Genomic DNA, 14,904 nt, shown 5'->3' with positions numbered 1-14,904 from the left:
GATATTGATGTCTCCTCATGTCAAAAGCATGTTATTGTTTGACTAATGGTTCACCTTAATGAAGGCGTATCCGGCCCCGTTGTCCGTGATGGTGAGGCCCAGGGCGTCCTCCGTCTTGGTGACCTCCACCTCCTTAGTCTCTCCTCTGACGTGGGCGAAGATGAAGTCCTCCAGGCCGATCTGTCCCCCCAGCAGCTTCTGCATGTCCACCTTGTGGGAGTTCAAGGTGCAGAACAGGATCTGATGGAGAGACACAAGGAAACAATGTAGTTGTTTTTATTTTATTTTCTTTCTTTCTTTCTTTTCCCTCCCCCGAACACAGGCTAATTGTGTTCATTTGTAGACGCTCATCCAATCTGAATGCACCATGGTGGATTCGAACCCACAACCTCCGTGGTAGTGGACAGTGTCACCCGAGCGCCTGTCCCCCGACTGGAATATAAAATAATGTTTAAATAGTGTTTTTAAAGACATTAAAAAAACACACATTTATGCGGAACAGTTATTGTTAAAGATTTAACAGCGAACGATTATGTTAAAAGTAGCGTGTTTAATTGAAAAAGGTTATTTATTAACCCTAGTAAGGCGGAACAGAGTAAACATAATATAATGTGGTCTATGCAATACACTGCTTGAGCCAGCAGCAGCAGGGATGCATTTAAAGCACATTCATCATAGGTCTCAACAGTTGCGCTGTACATAATCTCACCAGCAGAGGGCAGTTGGTAGTCAAGGGGACTACGGTATAATAGTCTGCCTGTACTGTATGTAGGCTATGGTTTGTAATTCAGATGAGTTCTGGGTGGTCTGGTCATAAAGCTTCATATTCAAATATTCTAAACCATTTATTTAGCTAGCTTGTTTTATTCAGACAAGTGAGTGCAGCCGTAGAAGTATTTTGAGCACACAAGCATCATGCAAGAGAAAGAAGTTGGAAAATCCTGATTTGGTTAACTGATTGAGTGATTGATTGATTGATTGATTGATTGATTGATTGATTGATTTCTTAACAGTTTGCAGAATTACAGTACATTTCAAGCACAACTCGATACAAAAACTTTAGGGGACGACACCATAAAGCATTACACTTGTTTACAAGAGGTTCCACCGTTTTCAATTCATCATAACATTTAGAGACGTACAAATATTCACTTCTATATAGCCAAACACAGGAAATCATCAACTATGAGTTTTAACTTATGGATCAGTGTATCACTACAGAGTCCACTTTACTTTACTTCTTAATTTAGTCAGAACACTGCATAGTAATGAATAGGGATGCACCGATGTTTAAAATATCATACTGATACCGATATATGTTTATTTAGTTTTTTATGTTTTTATTTCCCATTTCGTGCCAGGGAAACAAATACATCTTCAATACAATCAATGTATGTTCAGAATCTACAGCTTGGTAGTCTACAGATAACCAACACACCAACATAGCCAAGGCAAAATGTATGCTTATCAACGACAGATAAATATGAGCTACTGCAGGGGTTTTCAACAGGTGGTCCGTGGACCACTGGTGGTCCGTGAAGGTATTGCATGTGGTCCCTGACCATGCATTTAGTATTGTAGCAAAGTGAATATTTTGTATTTTCTTCCACGGAACAATGCACTACTTTTGGTGGACGTGGAAGTGCATAAATCAGTTACTGGGAAGTCTGAGGTTAAGAAATTCCACAGAAAAGGGAGTTCTCAAGAAGGGTGCAGTCTACCAGCTTACCCGATTGAGTCATCATTATTAGGAAATGGGAGGATGGATAAAGTAAGAGTGTAACCGTGGGATAGGAATAGATCAGTGGTTCTCAAAAGATATATCTTTTGGCTCTGGACCTGCACTCGTATATTTCAGTTAAATAATGCCTTGGCTTGATACAATTTGTTGCACATAGTATCGTGCAATGAATGAAATCAAGCCCTTAACAGTCATGATTTAATTTCATTATTTTGATTAGCTATCAATTCAAATATTTTCTTACATTTGATGGACTTTTGAAATACTGTATTATTTAAACATGTTTTAATACATCTAACAAAGACAATTTATTTATATTTTAAAACATTTTCTCATGGACTACCTGCATGCCTATTATGCCATGGACCACTAGTTGTCCGTGGACCATCGGTTGAGAAATAGTGGTGTATATATATTGCATAGCATTAGCAAGTGTTATGAAAGCGCTAAGCTTAGTCCATATACCCTCCCAACACAACAGTGGTCCCTAGCTTGATTCTTAGACAGGGTGGTGGTCCCTGGTTCACAATCAGTTGAAAACCCCTAGGCTACTGACATCGGTTCATGTCAGTTTTATTTGGCGATACCAATATTGACCGATAACTGCATATATCGGCCGATACAGGTATGTGGCCGACACATCGGTGCATCCCTAGTAATGAACAATATTTATGTAATGTAAAAACACCGGATTTAGCAAAGGCATCCACTGTCCCTGAAGGGAAAAAGCAACCATAGAGCATATTACACCAGGAAAACAAAGCATAAATACAAATTTAGAGGCATGAAACAGGTCAAAAGAAGAAAGATAAGTAGTGTTAAGGCTAACACTACTTAACTAATATTTACTTGGCTCATGTTATTGCACTAAATAAATTGCAGCGTTATAGAGGGCTATAGGCCTAACTGTATACTAAAGTATGTTGTGTAAATAGTGCAGTATACTTTCAAGTGATACAGTCCACAAAATCTTAAAAACAACAACTGGCAGTTTTTTTTTATATAGCCTACAGCTATCTCTTCTTCACACAATGCAGTAGTAGTCTACTTGTTGGGTACACAGACAGACACTGTAGTGTCTTGTGTTGTGCTGTCTGTCTGATTGGAGTTCAGGGTCATCCGACACACTGACTACATGAACGCTACGTAATTGAACACCGCTAGTGGAGGCAGCCCAAACAGGCCCGAGGACAGGCAGTAGTCTGCTCAACAAATCCACGAAACAATGACGTACGTCTGAGCTCGCCTGAGGCACGTATACACTCAGTGACCTCTACAGTGTGTAGAGTTTTTACTCCAAAAAACAGTGGTGTAAACTAAGTAACTAAGTGCATTTACGTAAGTACTGTACTGAAGTACAACTTTGATGTATTTGTACTTCACTTCAACTATAGACCCGTGCCCGGCAGCACCAAGTCGGTAACGATGGAAGTTGGAGATCCATGCCCCAACCGGCTATGCAATACCTTTTGTACACCCGATTTGACTGTTATCAATAGACAAGACCGCAGTGATCACTTAGGATCAGTATGATTGTTTTCGACGAGTATGGGCATGCTCTGCTGACTGATAAAAAAAACCCGACAGGATTAAGGTTGGCGAACATGCGTTAATATTAGGACCGCGCTGCGACATGCTTGCGGTTAAGTTTAGGGGAGGGTATGAGGAGGCTTGTCGTTTTTAGTAGGGTCCCAGCATGTCCAGTGGACCTGACTAGACCGATTAGATCGGTTAACGTGTCATCAACGCCAATCGCAGCCAGCAGACTCCAGACGAGCCAATCGGCTGGATAAAATCGGCGTAATAAGTAACTTTTGTGGTGGTTCTGGACAACCGTGTGTGTATCCGACGATGGAAGTTGGAAATGCATGCCCCACCCAGTTATGTATGTGTCCCTTTTATGCCCATATATATGGAGTTCTTTGTCAGGCATGCCCAAATATGGAGTCTATGCAGATGTGAGAACATATTTGTGATGTCAGAACAGGCCAGCTGAGCTCCATAGAGCCTGGGCAGGGGCCCTGTCCAGAGGGGCCTTGTGGGAGTGTGGAACGCATGTGTCGGTGGGGCGAAAGATTCCCAAGTTACGTGGATTACAACCGTACACACGTACAGTCACTGCATTTATATAGATATTTCCGTTTTCCAATACTTCTGCTTCACTACTCCACTACATCTCGGATCCAAATATTGCACTTTTACTACATTTATTTGGAAACTCAAGTTACTATAGTTACTTTCTAGATTTTGATTATTACACAGTACACATACATACTTCAGTCCTATATACATGCTACACATTGTGAGCTTGTAGATCTGCTTTTTTCAAAAGATTATTATAGATTTGAAATCTTGGAATGGAACATTCTGCTATGAGTCTTACTTTTGGTAAGAATGATTAAAAGTATCAGATCTACAAGCTCGAAATGTGGCGTGAAGCGGCGCGTTTTGAGCTTGTAGATTTGGCTATTTTGGAATTGGAATCCTGAAAATTAACAGTGTTGGCAACATATTCCACCCAACAGAGGCAACATGGTCTCTCTTGACATTCCCTCAGCCTCTAATATTGTTTTGTGTTCTCTGCCTGGTTTTCATCTTCCCTTGTTGAGCAGCATACCTTTATTGAGCAGCATTGTACATGGAGAACAGGGTATGAATACCATATGATGGATGTATTATTCTACTGTTAACTTAATGGGTACTGTTCCTGCAGAAATTGTGTGGTTTGATCTCTTCCTGAAATAAATGTCAAAAGGTTCCTATTAAGAAGAGCTACAGTGTGATTCTCAAAATAATTGAATAGAGAGAGAGAGAGAGAGAGAGAGAGAGAGAGAAAGCAAGCAGCAAAGTGCATGACCTAACGAGGCTCTCTGAAGTGATCGAGCCCACTAATTGCCTCTGTCAGGTGGAAACTTAGCAAAAGCAGCAGATCTACAAGCTCGAAACGCTCGTTTAGAGCTTGCAGATCTGCTACTTTTGATGCTTTTGTGTGACGCTTTGGGCTAGTCTGACACATTTCCTGCGATAAACGTATATATATATATACGTTTCACAAACCTTTTCACTTGTCCGCCTATGTCATAAATATATACGTTTTACGGCGTGCGTTTACGGCAGGCCTCTTGGATATAGCGTGTATCCGTTTTTTTGTTTTTGCGTGGCATTGTCTACAGAGGTGCCCAAGAACATGCCGGCATGCCAACATGTTTTAAGTAGGGCGTTCTTATACGAAAAAACCCAAACACTGCCCGACAGCAACAATAGAAAGGTGCAATTCTGGAAAATTGCAAGTATGGTTGCCCCACCAGATTCGAATGCTTTCAATGCACTGAATGGGACATTATGCTGTTTAATCAGACCATTGAATGGCCTCAGTAGCCGTCTACTGACCTACCAAGATCTCAGTAGCTGCATTCTGTGCGTTGATGATGGCTACTGTTTTGACAGCGACATAGGCGTGTTGTCCGACTACTAACCCTAAAGCTGCGTTCAGATCTGAATATATATATTCGCTTGGTTTGTCCCGTTTGTGCCGCACCAGGTCGTGCCGTGACTGTTCGCGCAAATTCTCGTCTTTGCATTAATTTACTTTGTATGTAATCGCGCCGCTCTAACCATCCAAGTCTGAACGCACCTTACCACTAACTCTATCCCTAACCGGCCACGTAAGTAGACATAAAGCAAAGTTGTATAGTGCAGTTTCACATTGTTTTCGCCTCGGCGGCAGTAATTTCACTTCCGCATTTCCTAGTCGCCTATACTCGCTGTAGGCAGTATGTAGGAAATGTCCATATTGCTCCATTGCATGGTCTGATAAGGAACATAGTGGTGATTATCGGTTGATAACATTCAAAGCGGGAGTGAATCCACTGGGAACTGAATTCCGTCTTAACTTTTACGTTATATATTGTGACGTCATATTAAGCATGACAACAGTGTGTGAAGCATGACCAAAGCTTCACTTTTCTGTTGTGCAAAAGTTAACAAAAAGCAGGTTCACTTTGCTGGCAAAACAATTCTTGGACAGAGAACAATAGTGTGTTGCCTATAGCAACACGGCTAATAAAATGGAGTTATTAGGTTCTCGTTTGACAATGAACCTGTGTGCTAAGATAACGCTCTCAAGGACAGCTCAAATTGAAAGTGGATTCATATCTGTTGTGTAAGTTGTGTTCATCTTGTTGGTCCTTGACACCTCCTCCTACCTGAATACAACTTTGGACCAGAGCTTTGTGTTTACAACAGCTCCCACCGCACAGCTAGGTGATAAGCTTTCCGATAACGCCAACGTCAATGCTACGTCTTTACTACAGTGTCTGTCAGTGTTGTAAGAGGTTTATGATCACCGTAGCAGTAAAGCAATTTGTAAACATGCTTAGATTGATTGATTGATTGAAATATGTATTAACAGTTTGCAGAATTACAGTACATTTCAAGCACAAACTCAATACAAAGACTGTTAACTGTGAGTGGACGACCCAATTAAGCATTACACTTGTTTACAAGAGGGTCCACCATTTTCAATTCATCAAAACATTTAGAGACGTACAAATAGACACTTAAAAACATATACATTATATGTCTAGTGTCAAACTCTAGTTTTTCTTGCAACAGTTGCACTGCTCACTTCACAGGGGTGTGATTTTTATTATTATTACAGTATTAGTTTTTTTCTTATGAAAGCAGAGAGTCTTCTGTTTCATACGGTATATAGTATGTACATGTCGCTATAGGCCTTATTTTGTGAATAATAGTTGTTCAGGTCCATGCCTTCTCTAAAGTTCTCTCTGGTGGCCGCAAGCTGCATTCAATAAACAATTACTGACAAACTGTACATGGGATCAATGTGTATATTGTTTTCCTCCTAAAATTAGACATTCAGGGCTTTAATTCAGTGTATGGTATGTATAGGATATTATTTGTGTTCATTTGTATACTGTATCTGCCTGTCAATGTCTGTGACTAAATGGCTTTTGTATGAGCTAAAGAATGAGCATATGGGACTGATGGAACATATTGGGGCTACGTTACTAACTTACTACTGTTTTGTTTATTTTTTATGAAGATTATGATGATGACGGATCAAGACCCCCGGCGGGCAGATGGAACGATGCGAAGACGCATTGTCATTATTTATCCATCCATTATCCCGGCTCCTCCTGTCTACATGTCGAAGTGTCCTTGGGCAAGACTCTGAACCCCAAATTGCTCCCGATGTGCTGGTTGGTACCTTGCATGGCTTCCGCCGCAATCGGTGTATGAATGGGTGAATGTAATGCACAATCTATGTAAAGCGCCTTGGATAAAGGCGCTATATAAATGCACCATTTACCATTTACCATTTACCATTATTTATCCATTGTCATTATTTATCCATCTGTCGCTGTGTATCGTTCCAACTTGGCTCGCCAAGGTTGTTGTTGCGCATAATGGGACTGAGAGTCGAGGAACATATTGGGGCTACGTTACTACTGTTTTGTTTATTTTTTTATGAAGATTATGATGATGACGGATCAAGACCCCCGGCGGGCAGATGGAACGATGCGAAGACGCATTGTCATTATTTATCCATCCATTATTTATCCATTGTCATTATTTATCCATCTGTCGCTGTGTATCGTTCCAACTTGGCTCGCCGAGGTTGTTGTTGCTGACTTGTAAAGTCAGAACAGCGGCGCGTGCGTCTTGTAAAGACATCATCATAACAAAATAACCGTGCCGTGACTCGGTAATGATGAAGGAAGGGAGACCAGACTTTATATCCGTGGTGTCCATTATGGGAACAAGTCCGAGACTCCGAGCATGTTCCGACAGAAACAGAGTCTACACAAAGACGCCTCCTCGCGAGAAAACAGGGGCCCTCCCTCCCTCCCCTGAGACATGCAGGGGGGGAGTGAGAAACAGCTCTGCCTAGCTAGATACGAACGGATGTCATGAAATGTGATCTGGCTAAGGGCTAGCTAGTAGCTACGCTCGCAATGGGGGCCGCCATTGTGTGATAGTGAGCATTTGAGCCCCTCCCGTGCTGAGTTTTCAGGAAGGGAGGGGGAAGAGGCATCTTTTTTTTCTTTTCTTTTTTATCACGTGATCGGAGTGTTGTGCTACCATCCAGTGCTAGTAGGTAAAGTGCTCGGGTGTGTAAAAAGGCGATTGAAAGTTATCAATAAAAACATACAGTAAACGTAAATCTCCCTTTCCCGCATCGAAGCACTGGGAATCGAACCACGTGAATCTCCCGTTCCCGCATTTAAACGGTTAAGATGTCCTTCAGTTTCAAAAATGCAGAAAATGACAAAGTGACACAGTTAGAGAGTGGACGTTTCGGTCCTCAAAAGTACATCATCAACACGTTTTTTGTTGTTTATGGACTTTCATGCTAGCCTCTCTTGCAGCCTTTTAGTTTAGAAAACTTCCATACCTCTGAAATTAAGCATACAAATGCCCAAAACAATGCATTTCCGTTCAGTTCAGTTCTACTGAGCTCAATTAATTCAAGGTACACGTACTGTACATATTTAAGCAAACCAAACGTGAACAAGACCTAAAACTTATTTTACATAAAACACAAAAATAGTGAGCTCTTAGACATTACAGTGGTGGAAAGTAACTAAGTAGTCCTACATATACTTAGCTAAAATGTAGGCTATACTTTCAATACTTTTACTCCACTACAATTATTTGAAAACTTTTAGTTACTAGTTACTTCGTAGATTTGGATTATTATTATTATTATTATTATTATTATTATAGGCCATAGGCCTATACATTAACCACTTCAGCCAACTGCTATTTTCAAAATATTTGTATACATTTGAAAACTTAATTTGTACTTTTGGTATTTAAAGTACATTTTGATGCCAATACTTTTGTACTTTTACTCAAGTAAATTTAGAATTTCTGACTTTTACTTGTAACAGCGTATATTGGCAGTATTGAAAAGAATGTCAATACTTTTTCCACCACAGTTCTTTCCATGACACGGCCATTTCAGTCCCCGCCATGGCCTATCTCTACCTCAGCTGTCCTTGTGGACTCTGGCTGTCCTGGCATTAAGAGCAGCTGTGTGTGTGTGTGTGTGTGTGTGTGTGTGTGTGTGTGTGTGTGTGTGTGTGTGTGTGTGTGTGTGTGTGTGTGTGTGTGTGTGTGTGTGTGTGTGTGTGTGTGTGTGTGTGTGTGTGTGTGTGTGTGTGTGTGTGTGTGTGTGTGTGTGTGTGTGTGTGTGCGTGCGCGTGTGTGAGGTTCATGCAGTACATTTCATCTCAAGGCCGTTGGCCCGGTGTTCCATGTGTTCCATGCAGCTGCCTGCCTGCTGTGACCTCACAGCGAGGAGGATAGGTCCCGCTGGAGACCTTCTACGTTCTAGAACACAACTGCAGGTGTTCAGGTCAAGGTCACAGACAGGCTTCTTTTTAGCTGGTGTGTGTGTGCGTGTGTGTGGATGGTAACAGGGTTGTGAAACAGATTTTCCATGCATTTTCCATGCATGCATATCGCAAAATCAATACCTTTAATCTGTATATTGTTATCTTCGGAAGAGGGAGATGTTTTCACCTCTGTTTGACTGTGTGCGTGCTACTGCGTGTGCATCCCTCCCTCCGCCCGTCCGTCCGTCCGTGTATGCGTCTCTGTGTCCGTTTGTCTGCGTCTCTGTGTCCGTTTGTCTGCGTCTCTGTGTACACAGCTAATCTCGGAAACTGCTGCACTGGTCCGTATCGAACCTTTCGTGCAGGCCCGGTCCACTACCCTAGCGGTTCGGACACCTAGGCTCACTTGCAGCCTGACAGCGTGTCCCGAGCTACGTTTTGGCCGGTAACTCAGTCATACAATCAACAATTATTTTTCCCTGGATTCCTTGGATCATGAATGATGCAACTGCATCAGTGGCAGTGGCTCAGGGGTAGAGTGGCTGGATAGAAACCGCAAGGTTGCCAGTTCGAACCCGGGCTCTCCCAGAGTGTCAAAGTGTCCTTGAGCAAGACACTGAGGGCTGTATTTTGCGTGTCTTAAGTACCAGGTCTTATTCCCTAACTTGAGTAAACTAAAGACCTGGAGGCGTGATCAATGCTATTTGGCTATTCTGAGTGGCCAAAGAGCATTGATCACGCCTCCAGGTCTTTAGTTTACTCAAGTTAGGGAATAAGACCTGGTACTTAAGACACGCAAAATACAGCCCTGAACCCCTAATTGCTCCTGATGTGCTGGTTGGTAACTTGCATGGTTTCCGCCGCCATCGGTGTATGAATGTGTGTGTGAATGGGTGAATGTAATGCACAATCTATGTAAAGTGCCTTGGATAAAGGCGCTGCCGCGCTATATAAATGCACCATTTACCATGCCCATATAGGGCATATTCTGTCACAAATTAACACAAATTAGGCTACTACATGATTTCAGTAGTCAGTACTACTCGTAGTAGTCATGTGATGAACATGTATCATTCATTCCGTTTTGTCATACTCATTCCGTTTTGATTGGCTACAATTGTGGTGTAAAAATAAAATAAAAACGCAAAAAAGCTAAATTGAATCACACATTGAGGGTCACCTTCATTAGATCCATAGGGAGGTGATGATTTATTTGTCTTTCTTTGTTTATTTAATCAAATTCAGTCATGTGACAATGAGCGTGAAGCAGGATTTTGATATGCCATCATGAACGCAACATGCAATCAAACTCCAAATTGGAATAGCTTGTTGAGGGGCCTCTATTAGAGCTCACGGACACTCTCTAGTCACGTCTTCCTATGGGGGTGCCACAAATGCAAAAGGTTTGCACCACCTGCTCACCAGTACCCGTTCCAGAGACCATATACACCAGTCCTCCTTACACCTACAAAGCACTAAACATTCTGGCTCCCCCTACCTCTGCAATCTCCTCAGTCATGTCCCCTCCCCTTTTACAGTTTACAATTTACAATTTAGGCATTTAGCAGACGCTCTTAATCCAGAGCGATTTACATTAAGCAAGAACAAAAAAAGCATGGGAATAGATCATATAAAAACATTTATCAAGAAACAGGCGTAAGCTAAGAAAGTAACAGTGGAATATCTATATAATGAAGCTATACATATAAACTATACATCTATACTACTATGCTATACATATGTACTATGACGTGCTATGACTACATACAATGCAATTATAGTGCTGTCTACATAACATGCTATAAGTCTGTATCAAATGCTATCTAAGTCTGCAGAAATACTATCTAAGGGGGTGGGGTAAGTGCTATTGCTAAAACTCATGATATGAGATCAAATAACTCTGTTGTGAATGAGAAAAATTAGTTTGGCAAGTTTCAAAGCCAACCCAGCCTCACTGTGTTGATACAAATGACCTCTAACGTAAATGCTAATACTGGCTCAGGTGCTGGCTCAGGTGCTTGGAATCAGGCTTTGCGTCAAAGTGTCCTTGAGCAAGACTCCCGATGAGCATGCATGTTGGTGCAGTTGGTCTGGGAAAGTGTGTGTGAACGGGTGATGTAACGCACATTACAATTTGCTTTGCTAAAAAGTGCAATATAAATGCACCATTTAACGTCATCTCAAGGTCTGTTCGACTCTTTCAACATGACTCACCCATATCTACTGTATGTGGTGATTACCGACAGAAGATCATTATCTGGTGATTTTGTTGCTATTATTCATCAGGATCAAGGCTCACACGGGTACAGAGTCTGGCAAACAGTAACAAGGCCAAACGATCTTTTACAGTGTATCATGGAAACTAGCCTCAATAGAAATCTAACACCCATTTCCCAAAGGCCTCGCTGACTAGTAACAGCAGGAAGAAAAGAGAATGTTAGCCCATTTCCATGAAAGAAATGATGATGCAACTATGATATAATAAGTGAATCGACCCAGAACTGTGACTCACCTCTGAGGCGGAGATGTTGAAAACCTCGGCTATCTTGGCATAGAGCTCCTTGACGTTAGTGAATCCGTGGATGCGACCCGTGGGGCTGCCGTGGGCCAGTTGGGTGTGGAAGACCAGCCGGGGCCTCGGGTACTCCGGGGGGCCGGGCGGAGGCGGCGAAGGAGGTGGCAGCGGTGGAGCCGAGGGCTCTGAGCTCCCGTGAGTCTGGCTGTGGTTGTTGGCCCTCTGTTCCTCCGGGGGCCCCGCGGCGGCTGCCGCCTTGGAGTCCTGCGGGCTCATAGCCTCTCCGTTCTGCATCGGAACCCCAGCTCTGATATGGTCCTGCTCTACTGGGAGCCGTTCTGGTGGTGTGCTGTGCTGCTCTGGCCTGGTCACCGATAGACGATTGTCCTTGTTCCCCCACACACACACACACTCACCAAGCCAACCAGCCAGCCAGTCAGCCAGCCAACCAGCAAGCCAAGCAGCCACCCAGAGCTCTGCAGCTTTGGCTGCTGAATTAGTGATGAGAGTCTCCAGGTAACAGCAGCCTGAGGAGGCCTTTCGGGGGCCTTGCCAGCTGGAAACCCAACACTCTGCAAGCCGAAGATCGTATGGGTGACACCTGATCAGCACCCCCGTGGAACACAAACACAATGCACCACATAGGTAAAGACTTCTTTACAAATATGACACGGTCTAACATCATTGATCCCCTTGTAGCAGTCTGGTGTGAGTGAGGCATCAGCGCTTCCTGTGACATTCTCTCCCTGAATGAGTGAGGGTTTGTGCTTGCTTCTGATATCAAACAAAACGGCTGCCGAAGCGTGCCACCTGGAAATGGCCACAGACAATGTGTTGTAAGGAAAGGCGATAGCCTTGTGCAGGGAGCGAAGCCCCCGTCAGTCTCACTGAAAGAGATATAGGCTGTTGCTGGGGTGGATCCCTGATGCGTTGACCTTTCTGCCCCCGCCAATACGCAAGATGTCAGTTCAGTCTGATAAATGGATATTTAATGAATGGCTGTGCGCTGGTGTGTGTCGTGCTTTCTGAGGACCAATTTCCTACCTGGTATTGTAATGAGGTAGTAATGAGGTAGACATGAAATGGAAATGACTGGAACCACAGTAAAGACATATGGCTAAACCTTGCCTAGAAAGGTGCAATCCTGGGAAATTGCACGTGTGGTTGCACAGACGCGAGTCACGAGGAATCCACTGGGAACTGAATTACGTCTTACCATTTCACTTTGCTGGCAAAAGACAATTTGACTGGGAACAGTGTGTTGCCTATAGCAACCACACTAATTCATGGTGCCTGACTTAAATGTGTATTTTGGGGTTAAAACAAAGTACTTCACTCAGTATCTTAAAATTATGCGATGGTCAACAAACCTGTATTTTGTTGACCTCACATACCTCACAAAAGTTCACATACTTTTGGGTAGGCCCTAATGTTGTCATGGCAGTACAGACGTACAGAACAGTTACAGACAAGAGTAAATAAATAATATTACTCGTGGACTCTTTACCACGAGTCCACGACAACGCCCACACAATCACACATGTGTCAGAGATTCTGAGGAAGGCCTAGATCTGTTTCCTGTGTTCTGCTGTGTCAAAGTGCTGATGACTTGATTTACTGTGAAGACTTTTGATCATGCCAGTTCCCTGGTTTTGATTCATCATGAAGCAAAAACAAATGTTGCACAGTGAACTACAACTGTGGTTTTGCAAGAGAGATATACATGAGAGAAATTATGTTCTCCTATGAAGGCAATTGGGCAGGTGAAACGAGCACTGGTTGGCTCCTGTGTGTGCTCGTGCCTGTAGGCAGCAAACGATCAATGCCCATTGCCCACTATCATTTAGAAACCGCCAGAGTTTATTTTAAGTCTGTGTGGTTGTCTCAGTCAGTCCTATTATAATTGTGTTGTTGGTGGCAGGGAGGGCAGTCAGTGTCTCATTTTGGATTTGTTCCTGTTCAACACCACCAATTTAAAGATACCGCACAGTTTTATTTTATTTTTTTTCCTTTTTCCTTTTTTGTGCACAATAAAAATGGTCACATTGGTGTTTTTCCACCAGGGTGAACTGTTTTAGATAGGTGATTCAAACCATCTCGATTTAAAACCATGTGACATTACTCATGATAACATGGGAGAGATTAGTTTGCAAAGATCCGAGGACGAGGACAGCTAGAGCTAGGACACAACACCATCTATCTCCTGCACACATGGAAATTCCCCAAAGATTCCAGCCAATCTTTGTCACAACAGGGTACTTTGATTATGAATGGACATTTCTGTGATAACTATGTGACTATGCGTCAATGAGGCTTTTTATTGTATATCTGTCCTCTGAGTTACATGTTTTCACGTTGATAAAGAGAGTACAACAATACATGTATGTAAACTGAGAGCCATCATTTGAAAATGTTCACATACTCTATATACCAGGATTCCGTTTTCGCATTTTCGCATTTTGCCGTTTTCCGTTTTCGCATTTTTCCGTTTTCGCATTTTTCCGTTTTAGCATTTTTCCGTTTTCGCATTTTTCCGTTTTCGCATTTTTCCGTTTTCACATTTTTCCGTTTTCGCATTTTTCCGTTTTCGCATTTTTCCGTTTTCGCATTTTCCGTTTTCGCATTTTTCCGTTTTCGCATTTTTCCGTTTTCGCATTTTTCCGTTTTCGCATTTTTTCGTTTTCGCATTTTTCCGTTTTCGCATTTTTCCGTTTTCGCATTTTTCCGTTTTCTGTTTTCGCATTTTTCCGTTTTCCGTTTTCGCATTTTTCCGTTCTCACATTTTTCCGTTTTCGCATTTTTCCGTTTTCGCTTTTTCCGTTTTTGCATTTTTCCGTTTTCTGTTTTCGCATTTTCCGTTTTCGCATTTTTCCGTTTTTGCATTTTTCCGTTTTCGCATTTTTCCGTTTTCGCATTTCGGGCTGGGGACCGGACCTGCTCTTCTTCTTGACGGGGGACAAGAGCTTCACATTGGGGACGACAGTAGGCTCGACGTCGGGGACAAGGGGCTTAGCATCAGGCCCGGGGGGGACCACATCTCCTGGCTTCTCTCCGTCGCTACCTGAGATCTCATCGTCGGTAAGAGCTGGAAGAGGATCCGGATTACGGGGCCGGTCCTTCTTCGAGACGAAGATCAGACGGAGGTGTTCCTCCATGGTCGTCTGATGCACACCACCAGTGGAGGTAGAGGGAAGGGAAGATGGACGCTTTCTGGAGCCTTTTTTTGGCGCCATGTTGAACTACACTCAGTACACTGATCGACGGACTAACACTATATAAACTAA

The 14,904-nt window shown here is 42.8% G+C and overlaps 1 protein-coding gene across 1 annotated transcript in view; it reads right to left on the bottom strand.

Annotated features, from left to right (window-relative positions):
- The window catches only part of gipc3 (GIPC PDZ domain containing family, member 3), a gene marked incomplete at both ends in the record, with an annotated part of 29,128 nt that extends 17,214 nt beyond the window's left edge, over positions 1-11,914 (bottom strand). The window contains 2 exons of the mRNA XM_083766626.1: positions 55-240; positions 11,618-11,914. Coding sequence (XP_083622752.1) covers positions 55-240; positions 11,618-11,914 — 483 coding nt within the window. The remainder of the gene's footprint in view (positions 1-54; positions 241-11,617) is intronic.
- Between the last annotated feature and the right edge of the window lie 2,990 nt (positions 11,915-14,904).

This window comes from Protomyctophum parallelum, assembly GCF_964188405.1.
Source record: "Protomyctophum parallelum genome assembly, chromosome: 6".
Classification (NCBI taxonomy): Eukaryota; Metazoa; Chordata; class Actinopteri; order Myctophiformes; family Myctophidae; genus Protomyctophum; species Protomyctophum parallelum.
The sequence above is the reverse complement of the archived record's forward strand: the minus strand, read 5'-3'. Positions and strand labels throughout refer to the sequence as shown.